The 18,035-nt window shown below is 45.2% G+C and overlaps 1 protein-coding gene across 1 annotated transcript in view; it reads right to left on the bottom strand.

Moving 5' to 3' along the window:
- The window catches only part of DPP10 (dipeptidyl peptidase like 10), a 301,222-nt gene that overhangs the window by 121,697 nt on the left and 161,490 nt on the right, over positions 1-18,035 (bottom strand). The window contains exon 10 of the mRNA XM_038753670.1: positions 4,604-4,701. Within this exon, the coding sequence (XP_038609598.1) occupies positions 4,604-4,701 (98 nt within the window). The remainder of the gene's footprint in view (positions 1-4,603; positions 4,702-18,035) is intronic.

Genomic DNA, 18,035 nt, shown 5'->3' with positions numbered 1-18,035 from the left:
TAAGTGCTTACTATATGCAAAGCATTGTTCTAAGCGCTGGAGGGATACAAGAGGATCAGGTCCCTTCACTTCCCTGTGCCTCAGTGACCTCATCCGTAAAATGGAAATTAGTAATAATAATAATAATAATAATAATGATGGTACTTGTTAAGTGCTTATTATGTGAATTACTATTACTACGTAAATTAAGACTGTGAGCCCCACTTGGGACCGGGACTGAGTCCAACCCAATATGCTTTTATCCACCCCAGTGCTTAATACAGTGCCTGGCACATAGTAAGTGCTTATTAATGATAGCATTTGTTAAGCACTTACTATGTGCAAAGCACTGTTCTAAGCACTGGGGGGGGGGGGGATACAAGGTGATCAGGTTGTCCCACGGGGGGCTCACAGTCTTCATCCCCATTTTACAGATGAGGCAACCGAGGCCCAGAGAAGTGGCACAAGGGCGGCAATCACCATCATTCATTCCTTCATTCAATCGTATTTATTGAGCGCTTACTGTGTGCAGAGCACTTTTAGACTGTGAGCCCACTGTTGGGTAGGGACTGTCTCTATATGTTGCCAGCTTGTACTTCCCAAGTGCTTAGTACAGTGCTCTGCATACAGTAAGCGCTCAATAAATACGATTGATGATGATGATGAAGTACAAATCGGCAACAGATAGAGACAACCCCTGCCCAATAACGGGCTCACAGTCTAGAAGATCCACGGTACCGATTGAGCGTCAATCGGATGCAGATGACCGCCCTGATAATAATAATAATGATAATAATAATAGTAATATTGGCCTTTGTTAAGCGCTTACTATGTGTGAAGCACTGTTCTAAGCGCTGGGGAGCAGACAAGGTGATCAGGTTGTCCCACGTGGGCCTCGCAGTCTTCATCTCTATTTTACAGATGAGGTAACTGAGGCACAGAGAAGTAAAGTGACTTGCCCAACGTCACACAGCTCTCCCCCTCGTCCCCCTCTCCATCCCCCCCATCTTACCTCCTTCCCTTCCCCACAGCACCTGTATATATGGATATATGTTTGTACAGATTTATTACTCTATTTATTTATTTATTTTACTTGTACATATCTATTCTATTTATTTTATTTTGTTAGTATGTTTGGTTTTGTTCTCTGTCTCCCCCTTCTAGACTGTGAGCCCACTGCTGGGTAGGGACTGTCTCTATGTGTTGCCAATTTGTACTTCCCAAGCGCTTAGTACAGTGCTCTGCACACAGTAAGTGCTCAATAAATACGATTGATTGATTGATTGATTGATTGACAAGCGGCGGAGTCGGGATGCTGCTACTTGTCCATTCATTGACTCAATCGTATTTAATGAGCACTTACCGTGTGCAGAGCACTGGACTAAGCGCTCGGGAAGTACAATTTGGCAACAGAGACGATCCCTACCCAACAATGGGTTTAAGCGCTTACTGTTCAAAGTGCTGGTGTGGCTTGGGAGTCAGAGGTCATGGGTTCTAATCCCGGCCCCGCCACTTGTCAGCTGTGTGACTTTGGGCAAGTCAATTCACTTCTCTGGGCCTCAGTTCCCTCATCTGGAAAATGGGGATGAAGACTGTGAGCCCCACGGGGGACAACCTGATTACCTTGTATCTACCCCAGCGCTTAGAACAGTGCTTGGCACATAGTAAGCGCTTAACAAATACCAACATTATTATTATTATTATCTGGAAAATGGGGATGAAGACAGTGAGCCCCATGTGGGACAGGGACTGTGGCCGACCTGACTGGAGAAGCAGCGTGACTCAGTGGAAAGGGCTCGGGCTTGGGAGTCAGAGGTTGTGGGTTCTAATCCCGACTCTGCCATTTGTCTGCTGTGTGACCTTTGAGAAGTCGCTTCACTTCTCTGTGCCTCAGTGACCTCATCTGTAAAATGGGGATGAAGACTGTGAGCCCCACTTGGGACAATCCAATGACCTTGTATCTACCCCAGTGCTTAGAACAGTGCTTGGCACATAATGCTTAACTAATGCCATTATTATTATTATTATTATTATTATTATTATTATTATTATTATTATTCAAGCTGGAAAAGCAGCGTGGCTCAGTGGAAAGAGCCCGGGCTTTGGAGTCAGAGGTCATGGGTTAAAACCCTGGCTTTGCCAATTGTCAGCTGTGTGACTTTGGGCTAGTCACTGAACTTCTCTGTGCCTCAGTTCCTCATCTGTAAAATGGGGATTAAGACTGTGAGCCCCACGTGGGACAACCTGATCCCCTTATATCCCCTCTTTTAACCTCCCCAGCGCTTAGAACAGTGCTTTGCACATAATGCTTAACTAATGCCATTATTATTATTATTATTATTATTATTATTATTATTATTATTATTCAAGCTGGAAAAGCAGCGTGGCTCAGTGGAAAGAGCCCGGGCTTTGGAGTCAGAGGTCATGGGTTAAAACCCTGGCTTTGCCAATTGTCAGCTGTGTGACTTTGGGCTAGTCACTGAACTTCTCTGTGCCTCAGTTCCTCATCTGTAAAATGGGGATTAAGACTGTGAGCCCCACGTGGGACAACCTGATCCCCTTATATCCCCTCTTTTAACCTCCCCAGCGCTTAGAACAGTGCTTTGCACATAGTAAGCGCTTAATAAATGTCATTATTATTATTATTATTATTATTATTATTATTATTATTATTATTATTAATCACTTATCACTAAGCACCGAGCATCAACTCCTCCTCCCAGGGGGTCTCGGTCCTGGTGTCTTGGCTCCAGGTGGCCCTCCCAGACTAAGCCCCCCTTTTCCTCTCCTCCTCCACCCCTCCTCATCACCCCAATGGAAAGAGCCTGGGCTTTGGAGTCAGAGGTCATGGATTCAAATCCCAGCTCCGCCAACTGTCAGCTGTGTGACTTTGGGCAAGTCACTTCACTTCTCCGTGCCTCAGTTACCTTGTCTGTAAAATGGGGATTAAGACTGTGAGCCCCCCTTGGGACAACCTGATCACCTTGTAACCTCCCCAGCGCTTAGAACAGTGCTTTGCACATAGCCAATGCTTAATAAATCCCATTATTATTATTACCCCCTCGCCTCCCCACAGCTCTTGTGTATATCTGTACATTTTTATTTTATTAATGATGGGGATATACCTATAATTTTATTTATTTCTATTGAGCCTATTGACGCCTGTCTACTTGTTTTGTTTTGTTGTCTGCCTCCCCGCTTCTAGACTGTGAGCCCATTGTAGGGTAGTAGGGACCGCCTCTAGATGTTGCTAACATGTACTTCCCAAGCGCTTAGTACAGTGCTCTGCACACAGTAAGTGCTCAATAAATACGATTGAATGAATGAATGAATTTACTGTTCTATTTATTTTATTTTGTTAATATGTTTTGTTCTCCGTCTCCCCCTTCTAGACTGTGAGCCCGCTGTTGGGTAGGGACCATCTCTATATGTTGCCAACTTGGACTTCCCAAGCGCTTAGTACAGTGCTCCGCACACGGTAAGCGCTCAATAAATACGACTGAATGAATGAATGACTTGCTCTTAGTCCAGCGCTCTGCACACAGTAAGCGCTCAATAAATACGAGGAGCAGCGTGGCTCAGTGGAAGGAGCCCGGGCTTTGGAGTCAGAGGTTATGGGTTCAAATCCCAGCTCGGCCACTTGTCAGCTGTGTGACTTTGGGCAAGTCACTTAACTTCTCTGGGCCTCAGTTCCCTCATCTGTAAAATGGGGATGAAGACTGTGAGCCCCCCGTGGGACACCCTGATCACCTTGTAACCTCCATAGCGCTTAGAACAGTGCTTTGCACATAGTAAGCGCTTAATAAGTACCATTATTATTATTATTATATGATTGAATTAATGAATGAATTGTCTCTGTCTTACCGAATTGTACTTTAAAAGCGCTTACACAGTAAGCGCTCAATAAATAATAATAATAATAATAATAATAATAATAATAATAATAATAATAATAATAATGGCATTTCTTAAGCGCTTACTATGTGCAACGCACTGTTCTAAGCGCTGAGGGGGGATATAACGTGATCAGGTTGTCCCTCGTGGGGCTCACATTCAACCCCCATTTTACAGATGAGGGAACTGAGGCTCAGAGAAGTTAAGTGACTTGCCCAAGGTCACACAGAAGACATGTGGTGGAGCCGGGATTCGAACCCATGACCTCTGACTCCAAAGCCCGTGCTCTTTCCACTGAGCCACGCTGCTTCTGAATACAACTGAATGACTGACAGGGGAGTCCCACAGTCAGTGGGACATACAATAGAATGAATTTGTTGACTACTTACTGTGTGTCAGACACTGTACTAAGCACCGGGATCAGGTTGGACACAGGGTCTCGATGGGTTTTTCAGGGTCCCTCGCCTCAGCGAAACCCTTTCTTTGGGGGTGTCGACCTCCGCCGACTCTCCCCCATCTCCTCGTAGTATGTTTGGTTCTGTCTCCCCCTTTTAGACTGTGAGCCCACTGTTGGGTAGGGACCGTCTCTATATGTTGCCAATTTGTGCTTCCCAAGCGCTTAGTACAGTGCTCTGCACATAGTAAGCGCTCAATAAATATGATTGATGACGATGATGATGATGATGATGACCGGCCCGTTGGGGGAGGCCAGATTTCCGAGAGGGCCTACCTCGATTTCAAGGCGTCCGGGGGCAGCAGCTCCAGAGTGTGGATGGGGCCGTACAGGTTCGCCACGAATAACCTCACCGTGGGGTTCACCTGGCCTGCCTGGGGGCAAAGAGAGTCACCGTCATTACAACAATTCTGCTATTTGTTGAGCGCTCGCTACGTGCCGGGAAGTGGATAGGAGCAGATCGGGTTGGATGCCGTCCCCCATCCCGTGTGGGGTTCGCCACTCCCACGGAGAGTAAGGATAATAATTATTGTGTTGGTTAAACCCTTACTAGGTGCCAGTTTATACTTTGCTGCCCGGATTATCTTTGTACAGAAACGCTCTGGGCGTGTCACTCCCTGTTGTCCACTAGCGGACTTGACATGACTGACTACTGCACCGGCCTTCTCTCTGATCTCCCATCCTCGTGTCTCTCTCCACTTCAATCCATACTTCATGCTGCTGCCCGGATTATCTTTGTCCAGAAACGCTCTGGGCATGTCACTCCCCTCCTCAAAAATCTCCAGTGGCTACCAATCAATCTGCGCATCAGGCAGAAACTCCTCACCCTGGGCTTCCAGGCTGTCCATCCATCCCCTCGCCCCCTCCTACCTCACCTCCCTTCTGTCCTTCTCCAGCCCAGCCCGCACCCTCCGCTCCTCCGCCGCTAATCTCCTCACCGTACCTCGCTCTCGCCTGTCCCGCCATCGACCCCCAGCCCACGTCCTCCCCCGGGCCCGGAATGCCCCCAATCCCTCTCCCCATCCGCCAAGCTCGCTCTCTTCCTCCCTTCAAGGCCCTGCTGAGAGCTCCCCTCCTCCAGGAGGCCTTTCCAGACTGAGCCCCTTCCTTCCTCTCCCCCTCGCCCCCATCTCCATCCCCCCCATCTTACCTCCTTCCCTTCCCCACAGCACCTGTATATACGTATATACGTTTGTACATATTTATTACTCTATTTATTTATTCTACTTGTACATATCTATTCTATTTATTTTATTTTGTTAGTCTGTTTGGTTTTGTTCTCCGTCTCCCCCTTTTAGACTGTGAGCCCACTGTTGGGTAGGGACTGTCTCTATATGTTGCCAATTTGTACTTCCCAAGCGCTTAGTACAGTGCTCTGAACATAGTAAACGCTCAATAAATACGATTGATGATGATGACTCCATTTTATGTATGCTGACAGTAACCCTCCGTTTTGTGCAGACCGTGAGAACAACTCCTTTTTTTGTATTTTAGGCAAGGCTCAGCAACAGATGTCTTCAAGGCCAGTAACACCTATCTACGCAAGGCCATGGGGCAGATAACAACAACCTGCACAAGGCAGTGAGAACAGAGAATCGTGAGAATTTGTAACATCTTGTCGGTCCTAATTGGATTCCCGAAATTCCCAATTGCTCCGCTCCTATGTTGCTGTAACTTAATAAAAGACACAGTGAGAATGGGATCGGGGCTGCTTGTCACTCGTCCCTCTCCCGGGAGTTGAACGGGCAGGTAGCCACTTTCCTTCTTTCCTGCTCTATCCGAACTCATGTCTCCGAGTCATTTTTCCTATCTGCGTCACCACCCTGGGTACAAGAACCCTGCGGCCGATTTACACCGATAAACCTATTTTGCACCCTACTTGTCGATAACACTCCCCTCTTCAAAAATCTCCAGTGGCTGCCTGTCAGCCTACGAATCATCAGCATCATCATCAATCGTATTTATTGAGCGCTTACTGTGTGCAGAGCACCGTACTAAGCGCTTGGGAAGTACAAGTTGGCAACATATACATCAAGCAAAAACTCCTCACTCTGGGCTTCAAGGCTGTCCATCCATCCCCTGGCCCCCTTCTACCTCATCATCATCAATCGTATTTATTGAGCGCTTACTGTGTGCAGAGCACTGGACTAAGCGCTTGGGAAGTACAAATTGGCAACATCTAGAGACAGTCCCTACCCAACAGTGGGCTCACAGTCTAAAAGGGGGGGACAGAGAACAAAACCAAACAGACTAACAAAATAAAATAAACAGAATAGATATGTACAAGCAAAATAAATAAATAAATAGAGTAATAAATATGTACAAACATATATACACATATACAGGTGCTGTGGGGATGGGAAACCTTACCATCTTTCTGTCCTTCTCCCTCCCGGCCCGCACCCTCCGCTCCTCTGCCACCGCTCACCTCCTCGCTGGGCCTCGTTCTCGCCCGTCCCGCCGTCGACCCCCGGCCCACATCCTGTATATATGTATATATGTTTGTACATATTTATTACTCTATTTATTTATTTATTTATTTATTTTGCTTGTACATATCTATTCTATTTATTTTATTTTGTTAGTATGTTTGGTTTTGTTCTCTGTCTCCCCCTTTTAGACTGTGAGCCCACTGCTGGGTAGGGACTGTCTCTATATGTTGCCAATTTGTACTTCCCAAGCGCTTAGTACAGTGCTCTGCACATAGTAAGCGCTCAATAAATACGATTGATGATGATGATGATGATCCTTCCCCTGGCCCGGAATGCCCTCCATCCTCAAATCTGCCAAACTATCTCTCTTCCCCCTTTCAAAGCCCTCCTGAGAGCTCACCTCCTCCAGGAGGCCTTCCCAGATGGAGATCCCTTTTTCCTCTCCTCCTCCCCATCTCCCCCACCCTACGTCCTTTCCCTCCCCACAGCACCTGTATATATATTTGTACAGATTTATTACTCTTTTTACTTTATTAATGATGCATATATAGCTCCAATTCTATTCATTCTGATTAATCAATCAATCGTATTTATTGAGCGCTCACTGTGTGCAGAGCACTGGACTAAGCGCTTGGGAAGTACAAGTTGGCAACATATGACACCTGATGGTATATATGTATATATATGTATATATTTTGTACATATTTATTACTCTATTTATTTATTTATTTTACCTGTACATATCTATTCTATTTATTTTATTTTGTTAGTATGTTTGGTTTTGTTCTCTGTCTCCCCCTTTTAGACTGTGAGCCCACTGTTGGGTAGGGACTGTCTCTATATGTTGCCAATTTGGACTTCCCAAGCGCTTAGTACAGTGCTCTGCACACAGTAAGCGCTCAATAAATACGATTGATGATGATGATGATGATGGTATTGACACCTTTCTACTTGCCTTGTTTTGTTGCCTGTCTCCCCCTCCTAGACCGTGAGCCCGTTGTTGGGTAGGGACCGCCTCTATCTGTTGCCGAATTGTACTTCCCAAGCGCTCAGTCCAGTGCTCTGCACACAGTAAGCACTCAATAAATACGACTGAATGAATGGACGTTGCCAATTTGTAACGATGGTATTTGTTAAGCGCTTACTATGTGCAAAGCACTGTTCTAAGCACTGGGGAGGTTACAAGGTGATCAGACTGTCCCACGAGGGGCTCACAGTTTCAATCCCCATTTTACAGCTGAGGTAACTGAGGCCCAGAGAAGTGAAGTGACTTGCCCAAAGTCACACAGCTGACAGTTCGGGATTTGAACCCATGACCTCTGACTCCAAAGCTCATGCTCTTTCCACTGAGCCACACTGCTTCTCTAATTTGTACTTCCCAAGCGCCTAGTCCAGTGGCTCTGCACACAGTAAGCGCTCAATAAATATGACTGAATGAATGACAGTGCCAGGCACTGTACTAAGCGCTGGAGTGGAGAAAAGCAAATTGGGTTGGTCGCTGTCCCCGTCCCACATGGGGCTCGCCACTCACATGCCGAGTAATAATAATAATAATAATAATAATAATAATAATGTTGGCATTTCTTAAGCACTTATTATGTGCAAAGCACTGTTCTAAGCACTGGGGGGGGGGGGTAGAAAGTGATCAGGTTGTCCCACGTGGGGCTCACAGTCTTAATCCCCATTTCACAGATGAGGTAACTGAGGCTCAGAGAAGTTAAGTGACTTGCCCAAGGTCACACAGCAGACATGTGGCAGAGCCAGGATTATTATTCAACTCCTCGCTCTCATTCAAGCCACATATTCAATCCGTGGCTAAGTCGTCTCAGTTCCTCCTTCAACCCCGCTAGAATCCGCCTTTTCCTCTCCATCCAAACTGCTCCCACAGCAAACTAAAATCCTTCTCCTCTCCCGCCTGGATGACCATGTCGGCCTGCTGGCTGACCTCCCTGCCTCCCGCCTCTCATCATCATCATCATCAATCGTATTTATTGAGCGCTTACTGTGTGCAGAGCACTGTACTAAGCGCTTGGGAAGTACAAATTGGCAACATATAGAGACAGTCCCTACCCAACAGTGGGCTCACAGTCTAAAAGGGGGAGACAGAGAACAAAACCAAACATACTAACAAAATAAAATAAATACCCCCACTCCGGCCCACACTTCACTCTGCCGCCCACGTCGCTTTTCTCCAGAAACGTTCAGTCCACTTCTCCCAGGCTCCTCAAGCCCCTCCAGTGGTTGCCCGTCCCCCTCCGCGTCAAAGAGAAACCCGTCACCGTGGGCTTTCAAGCCTTCCATGGGGTCGCCCCCTCCTCCCTCCCCTGGCACATAGTAAGCGCTTAATAAATGCTACTATTAGCTCTGTTCTGCTCCTCTTATGCCAACCTTCTCCCTGGGCCTCCGGGAGATGAGGAAAAGAGCCCGCCGTCGGGTAGGGACCGTCTCTATATGTTGCCAACTTGGACTTCCCAAGCGCTTAGTCCAGTGCTCTGCACACAGTAGGCGCTCAATAAATACGACTGAATGAATGAGAGGAAAGGGCGGATCTTGGCGCCGTTGCGGAGGCGAGACCGGCAGCAATGAGGAGAGACGATCCTGCCTATGCCGGCCTCGCATTCTATAGGAAAAGTGCAGTTTTCCCCTTGAGCAGCGTGGCTCAGTGGAAAGAGCCCGGGCTTGAGAGTCAGAGGTCCTGGGTTCTAATCCCGGCTCCGCCACTTGTCAGCTGGGTGACCTTAGGCAAGTCACATCACTTCGCGTGGCTCAGTGGAAAGAGCACGCGCTCTGGAGTCAGAGGTCATGGGTTCAAATCCCGGCTCCACCACTTATCAGCTGTGTGACTCTGGGTAAGTCGCCTCAGTTGCCTCATCTGTTTTAAGACTGTGAGCCCCCCGTGGGGCAACCTGATCACCTTGTAACCTCTCCAGCGCTTAGAACAGTGCTTGGCACGTAGTAAGCGCTTAATAAATGCCATTATTATAGAAGCAGCGTGGCTCTGTGGAAAGAGCGCGGGCTTGGGAGTCAGAGGTCATGGGTTTGAATCCCGCCTCCCCCACATGTCTGCTGTGTGACCTTGGGCAAGTCACTTAACTTCTCTGTGCCTCAGTTGCCTCATCTGTAAAATGGGGATTAAGACTGTGAGCCCCACGTGGGACAACCTCATCTCCTTGTATTCCCCCCAGCGCTTAGAACAGTGCTTTGCATATAGTAAGCGCTTAACAAATACCAACATTATTATTATTATTATTATTCTCCGGGCCTCAGTTCCCTCATCTGGCAAATGGGGATGAAGAACTGTGAGCCCCACGTGGGACAACCTGATCACCTTGTAACTACCCCAGCATTTAGAACAGTGCTTGGCACATAGTAAGTGCTTAACAAATACCATCATTATTATTAATAAAAAGCTCCCTGTGAGCATGGAATTTGTCACCTACATCCAACTGAACTCTCCAGAGCTCTTAGCACAGGGCTCTGCACAATCAATCAATCGTATTTATTGAGCGCTTACTGTGTGCAGAGCACTGTACTAAGCGCTTAGTAGACTGTCAGCTCCTTGAGGGGAGGGATCCTGTCTCCCAACTCTCTTCTCCTCTCCCGGCATTACCACTAAAAGAATCGCATCTCCAATTCCAAGAACTTCAATCCTGTCTCCCAACTCTCTTCTCCTCTCCCGGCATTACCGTTAAAAGAATCGCATCTCCAATTCCAAGAACTTCAATGACCACCCCAAAAAAATCACATCTATCACAACTCTATCGTCTCTATTTGTTGCCAAATTGGACTTTCCAAGCGCTTAGTGCAGTGCTCTGCACACAGTAAGCGCTCAATAAATACGACTGAATGAATGAATGAACTCTACCAAAAAGAATGACAAAAAAACTACAACCACTATAAAAACAACACCGGCTTCAACACAAAAAGCACACATCCTCCGCAAAAAGAACACAGCCACTGCACAAAGAAGCCGAGCAGTCACAAACCATAACAAAAAGAATCACAATAGCTAAAAAAACCCCCACCAACCACAACCACAACAAAAAGAACTATGACTACTCCCTAAACGAACACAACCCAAAGAACCACAAAAATAACCTCCAAAGAAAGAACTACAACCACTCCACCCACAACTGCAACAACCAAAACCTCAACTGGAGAAGCAGCGTGGCTCAGTGGAAAGAGCCCGGGCTTGGGGGTCAGAGGTCAATCCATCAATTGTATTTATTGAGCGCTTCCTGTGTGCAGAGCACTGTACTAAGCGCTTGGGAAGTACAAGTTGGCAACATATAGAGATGGTCCCTACCCAACAGTGGGCTCACAGTCTAGAAATCGTGGGAGTGAATGATTTTTCCAAGGGAGTGAGTGGTTAGACTGCTTAGAACAGTGCTTGGCACATATTAGGTGCTTAACAAATGCCATTGTTATTATTATTATTATTATTATTATTATTATTATTATTATTATTATTAAGAAGCAAAAACAGTCTAGGTCATGGGTTCTGATCCCGCCTCTGCCGCTTGCCAGCTGTGTGACTTTGGGCAAGTCACTCCACTTCTCTGTGCCTCAGTTCCCTTATCTGTAAAATGGGGATTAAAACTGTGAGCCCCCCCGAGGGACAACCTGATCACCTTTTATCCCCCCCAGTGCTTAGAACAGTGCTTGGCACATAGTAGGTCCTTAACAAATGCCATTCTTCTTCTTCTTCTTCTTCTTCTTCTTCTTCTTCTTCTGCTTCTTCTTCTTCTGCTTCTTCTTCTTATTATTAAGAAGCAAAAACCACAACTAAATGAACCACAATTTCAATAAAAAGAACCAAAACCTCAATTAAAAAAACCCACAATCTCAAGAAAAAGAACCCGGAACCTCCACAAAAAGAACGCCAACAATAGAGAAGCAGCGTGGCTCAGTGGAACGAGCCCGGGCTTTGGAGTCAGGGGTCATGGGTTCAAATCCCGGCTCCCCCACTTGTCAGCTGGGTGACTTTGGGCAAGTCACTTCACTTCTCTGCGCTTCAGTTACCTCATCTATAAAATGAGGATGAAGACTGTGAGCCCCCCGTGGTCCAACCTGTTCACCTTGTAACCTCCCCAGCGCTTAGAACACTGCTTTGCACATAGTAAGCGCTTAATAAATGCTATCATTATTATTATTATGACTACAACAAAAAGAACCACAACTACCCAACAACAAAAGAACCACAAAAATTTTGCCACTAACACAGGCACAGCAAATTACCCCTACAAAAACAACTACAACCACTAATCAAACAATCCCTCTTCCCCCCTTCAAAGCCCTACTGAGAGCTCACCTCCTCCAGGAGGCCTTCCCAGACTGAGCCCCCTCTTCCTCTGCTCCTCCTCCTCTCCCCATTGCCCCACTTCCTTCCTCTGCCCTAATAATGATGGTATTTGGTATTTGTTAAGCGCTTACTATGTGCAAAGCACTGCCCTACCCCCTTCCCTGCCCCACAACACTTGTGTCTATATATTGACACAATATGTGTGACTTTGGGCAAGTCACTTCACTTCTCTGGGCCTCAGTTCCCTCATCTGTAAAATGGGGATGAAGACTGTGAGCCCCCCCGGTGGGACAACCTGATCACCTTGGAACCTCCCCAGCGCTTAGAACAGTGCTTGGCACATAGTAAGCGCTTAATAAATGTCATTATTATTATATATGTACACATTTATTATTCCATTTATTGATATTAATGATGTATATATAGCTATAATTCTATTTATTTCTACTAATGCTACTGATGTCTGTCTACTCGTTTGTGTTGTCTGTCTCCCCCTTCTAGATTGTGTTGGGTAGAGATTGTCTCTATTGCCAAAATTCATTCATTCAATCGTATTTACTGAGCGCTTACTGTGTGCAGAGCATTGGACTAAGCTCTGCACATAGTAAGCGCTCAATAAATATGATTGATGATGATGACTAAGCGCTTGGGAAGTACAAGTTGCCAAAATGTACCCTCCAAGCGCTTAGTCCAGTGCTCTGCACACAGTAAGCACTCAGTAAACACGATTTAATGAATGAAGCGCTTAGAACAGTGCTTGGCATATAGTAAGTGCTTAACAAATGCTATTATTATTATTATTATTGTTCCCAAGTACCATAATAATAATAATAATAACAATAATGAGTAAGGACTCAGTAAATGAAAGTGCTCAGCGCAGTGCTCTGCACAGACTGTCAGCTCCTTGAGGGCAGGAATTAAGCGTTTAGTACAGTGCTCTGCACACAGTAAGCGCTCAATAAATACAATTGATGACTAACTAGCCTCCTCTCCCAAATGCTCAGCTCAGTGTTCTGCACATTAGACGGTAAGCTCCTTGAGGACAGGCATTGAGTTAGTTGACAAGAATGATAATAATGATGGTATTTGTTAAGTGCTTACTATGTGCCAAGCGCTGTTCTAAGCGCCGGAGATGAAATCCCTGCCCAACCTGATTGGCTTGTATCTCCCCCAGATCTTAGAACAGGGCTTGACACATAGTAAGTACTTCCCAGCGTGGCTCAGTGGAAGGAGCCCGGGCTTTGGAGTCAGAGGTCGTGGGTTCAAATTCCGACTCTGCCAATTGTCAGCTGTGTGACACTGGGCAAGTTAACTTCTCTGTGCCTCAGTTACCTCATCTGTAAAATGGGGATTAAGACTGTGAGCCCCCCCCGTGGGACAACCTGATCACCTTGTATCCTCCCCAGCGCTTAGAACAGTGCTTTGCACATAGTAAGCGCTTAATAAATGCCATCATTATTATTATTATTATTCTCTGGGCCTCAGTTCCCTCATCTGGAAAATGGGGATGAAGACTGTGAGCCCCATGTGGGACAACCTGATCACCTTGTATCCTCCCCAGCGCTTAGAACAGTGCTTTGCACATAGTAAGCGCTTAATAAATGCCATCATTATTATTATTATTATTCTCTGGGCCTCTGTTCCCTCATCTGTAAAATGGGAATGAAGACTGTGAGCCCCATGTGGGACATCCTGATTACCTTGTATCCCTCCAGCGCTTAGAACAGTGCTTGGCATATAATAATAATAATAATAATAATAATAATAATAATAATAATAATAATAATTTTGGTATTTGTTAAGTGCTTACTATGTGCCAAGCACTGTTCTAAGCACTGGGGAGGATACAAGGTGATCAGGTTGTCCCATGTGGGGCTCACAATCAATCCCCATTTTACAAATGAGATAACTGAGGCACAGAGAAGTAAAGTAACTTGCCCAAAGTCACACAGCTGACAAGCGGTGGAGCCGGGATTTGAACCCATGACCTCTGACTCCAAAGCTCGGGCTCTTTCCACGGAGCCACAAATGCCACTATTATTATTATTATTATTATTATTATTATTGTTGTTGTTATTATTATTCCCAAGTACCATAATAATAATAATAATAATAATAATAATAATAATGATAATAATAATGAGTAAGGACTCAGTAAATACAATTGACTAACTGACTGGCTTAGTCTACTATGCTGCACAAAGTAAGTGCTGAATAAATACAATGATTGACTGACTAGTGATAATAATGATAATAATGATGATGATGATGATGATGATGATGATAATAATAATAATAATAATAATAATAATAATAATAATAATAATAATAAACTTGTTAAGTGCTTCCTATGTGTCAAACACTGTTCAAAATGCTGGGGTAGATACCAGTTAATCAGTTTAGGCCCCTGTCCCACATGGGGCTCACAGTAGTAGCGTGGCCCAATGGAAAGAGCTTGGGCTTTGGAGGCAGAGGTCGTGGGTTCGAATCCCGCCTCCACCACAAGTCTGCTGTGTGACCTTGGGCAAGTCACTTAACTTCTCTGAGCCTCAGTTACCCCATCTGTAAAAATGAGCCCTACGTGGGACAACTTGATTACATTGTATCCTCCCCAGCGCTTAGAACAGTGCTTTGCATGTAGTAAGCGCTTAACAAATGCCATCATTATTATTATTATAATATTCTCCATTTTACAAATGAGGGAACTGAGGCACAGAGAAGTGAAGTGACTTGCCCAAGGTCACACAGCAGACATTCATTCATTCATTCAATCGTATTTATTGAGCGCTTACCGTGTGCAGATCACTGGACTAAGTGCTTGGGAAGTACAAGTTGGCAACATAACTTTAGTAACTTTAGAGATTCAGTGATGGGTTGCACAGGTGGGTTGAATGACGGAGAGGAGTCAAGGAAAATGCCAAGGTTTTGGGCTTGTGATCGATAGTGATGGGAAAGTCAGGGGGAGAACAGAGTTTAAATGGGAAGATAAGGAGCTCTGTTCTGGACATGTTAAGTTTGAGGTGATTGGAGGACATGGGACATGTGACAGAGTCAGAATTAGAACCCACGACCTTCATTCATTCATTCATTCAATCGTATTTATTGAGCGCTTACTGTGTGCAGAGCACTGGACTAAGCATGTGAGAAGTACACGTTGGCAACATATAGAGACGGTCCCTACCCATGGCTCAGTGGAAAGAGCCCGGGCTTTGGAGTCAGAGGTCATGGGTTCGAATCCCAGCTCCGCCACATGTCTGCTGTGTGACCTTGGGCAAGTCACTTAACTTCTCTGAGCCTCAGTTCCCTCATCTGTAAAATGGGGATTAAGACTGTGAACCCCACATGGGACAACCTGATCACTTTGTATCCCCCCCAGCGCTTAGAACAGTGCTTTGCACATAGTCAGCGCTTAACGAATGCCAACATTATTATTGTTATTAGAAGGAGCAGCATGGCTCAGTGGCAAGAGCTCGGGCTTTGGAGTCGGAAGTCATGGGTTCAAATCCCGGCTCCGCCAATTTCAGCTGGGTGACTTTGGGCAAGTCACTTCACTTCTCTGGGCCTCAGTTCCCTCATCTGTAAAATGGGGATGAAGACTGTGAGCTCCCCCGTGGGGCAACCTGATCACCTTGTTACCTCCCCAGCGCTTAGAACAGTGCTTTGCACATAGTAAATGCTTAATAAATCCCATCATTATTAGTAGTAGTAGTAGAAGGGGGAGACAGAGAACAAAACAAAAGAGATTAACAAAATAAAATCAATAGAATAAATGCGTACAAATACAATAAATAAATAGAGTAATAAATATGTACAAACATATATACATATATACAGGTGCTATGGGGAGGGGAAGGAGGTAAGGCGGGAGGATGGGGAAGGGGAGGAGGCCATTAGGCCACACTGCTTTCTCTCTCTCTTCTCAGACCCAACAAAGTGTCTCCCCACCTCGTGAAGCTAACTGAGAATGTGTCTATTTATCATATTATTATTATTATTATTATTATTATTATTACTACTACTAATACTGATAGTAATAATAATGATGGTATTTGTTAAGCGCTTACTATGTGCCAGGCACTGGACTATGCACTGGGGTGGATACAAGCTAGGGAAATTGGACACAGTCCCTGTCCCACTTGGGGCTCACCGTCTCCATCCCCATTTTGCAGATGAGGGAACTGAGGCCCAGAGAAGTGAAGTGACTGGCCCAAGGTCACCCAGCAGACGAGTGGTGGAGCCGGGATTAGAAGCCATGACCATCATTAAAGCAGCGCGGCTCAGTGGAAAGAGCATGGGCTTTGGAGTCAGAGGTCATGGTTTCGAATCCCGGATCTGTCACATGTCTTCTGTGTGACCTTGGGCAAGTCGCTTCACTTCTCTGGGCCTCAGTTCCTTCATCTGTAAAATGAGGATTAAGACTGTGAGCCCCCCGTGGGACAACATGATCACCTTGTATTCATCATCAATCGTATTTATTGAGCGCTTACTGTGTGCAGAGCACTGTACTAAGCGCTTAGAACAGTGTATTCTAAGCGTATTCCCCCCAGCGCTTAGAACAGTGCTTTGCACATAGTAAGCGCTTAACAAATGTCGTCATTATTATTATTATTATTCTCTGGGCCTCAGTTCCCTGATCTGGAAAATGGGGATGAAGACTGTGAGCCCCACGTGGGACAACCTGATCACCTTGTATTCCACCCAGCGCTTAGAACAGTGCTTCGCACATAGTAAGCGCTTAACAAATGCCATCATTATTATTATTAATATTGTTATTATGACCTTCTGACTCCCATGCTGGGACTCTAGCCACTATGCCATGCTGCTTCTTGTTTTTCTTCTTCTTATTATTATTACATTGAGCCTGTTGTTGGGTAGGGACTGTCTCCATCTGGTGCTGTCCTGTACTTCCCAAGCGTTTAGTCCAGTGCTCTGCACATAGTAAGCGCTCAATAAATACGATTGAATGAATGAATTTATTTTACTTGTACAGATCTAGTCTATTTATTTTATTTTGTTAATATGTTTTGTTTTGTTGTCTGTCTCCCCCTTCTAGCCTGTGAGCCCGCTGTTGGGTAGGGACCGTCTCTAGATGTTCCCGACTTGGACTTCCCAAGCGCTTAGTCCAGTGTTCTGCACACAGTCAGCGCTCAATAAATACAATTGAATGAATGAATACATGTATTTTTCTTGTACATATTTATTCTATTTATTTCACTTTGTTAATATATTTTGTTTTGTTGTCTGTCTCCCCCTTCTAGACTGTGAGCCCACTGTTGGGTAGGGACCGTCTCTAGAAGTTCCTGACTTGGACATCCCAAGCTCTTAGTCCAGTGCTCTGCACACAGTCAGCGCTCAATAAATACGATTGAATGAATGAAGAAATTTATTTTACTTGTCCATATTTATTCTATTTATTTTATTTTGTTAATATATTTTGTTTTGTTTTCTGTCTCCCCCTTCCAGACTGTGAGCCCACTGTTGGGTAGGGACCGTCTCTAGATGTTGCCAACTTGGACTTCCCAAGCACTTAGTCCAGTGCTCTGCACACAGTCAGTGCTCAATAAATATGATTGAATGAATGAATACATGTATTTTACTTGTCCATATTTATTCTATTTATTTTATTTTGTTAATATGTTTTCTTTTGTTGTCTGCCTCCCTCTTCTAGACTGTGAGCCCGCTGTTGGGTAGGGACCGTCTCTAGATGTTCCCGACTTGGACTTCCCAAGCACTTAGTCCAGTGCTCTGCACACAGTAAGCGCTCAATAAATACGATTGAATGAATGAATAAATTTATTTTACTTGTACATATTTATTCTATTTATTTTATTTTGTTAATATGTTTTGTTTTGTTGTCTGTCTCCCCCTTCTAGACTGTGAGCCCGCTGTTGGGTAGGGACCGTCTCTAGATGTTCCCAACTTGTACTTCCCAAGCGCTTAGTCCAGTGCCCTGCACACAGTCAGTGCTCAATAA

The sequence above is a fragment of the Tachyglossus aculeatus genome, chromosome 1 (assembly GCF_015852505.1).
Source record: "Tachyglossus aculeatus isolate mTacAcu1 chromosome 1, mTacAcu1.pri, whole genome shotgun sequence".
Taxonomy (NCBI): domain Eukaryota; kingdom Metazoa; phylum Chordata; class Mammalia; order Monotremata; family Tachyglossidae; genus Tachyglossus; species Tachyglossus aculeatus.
Note: the sequence above shows the minus strand (reverse complement) of the source record. Positions and strands in the feature narration are given on the sequence as shown.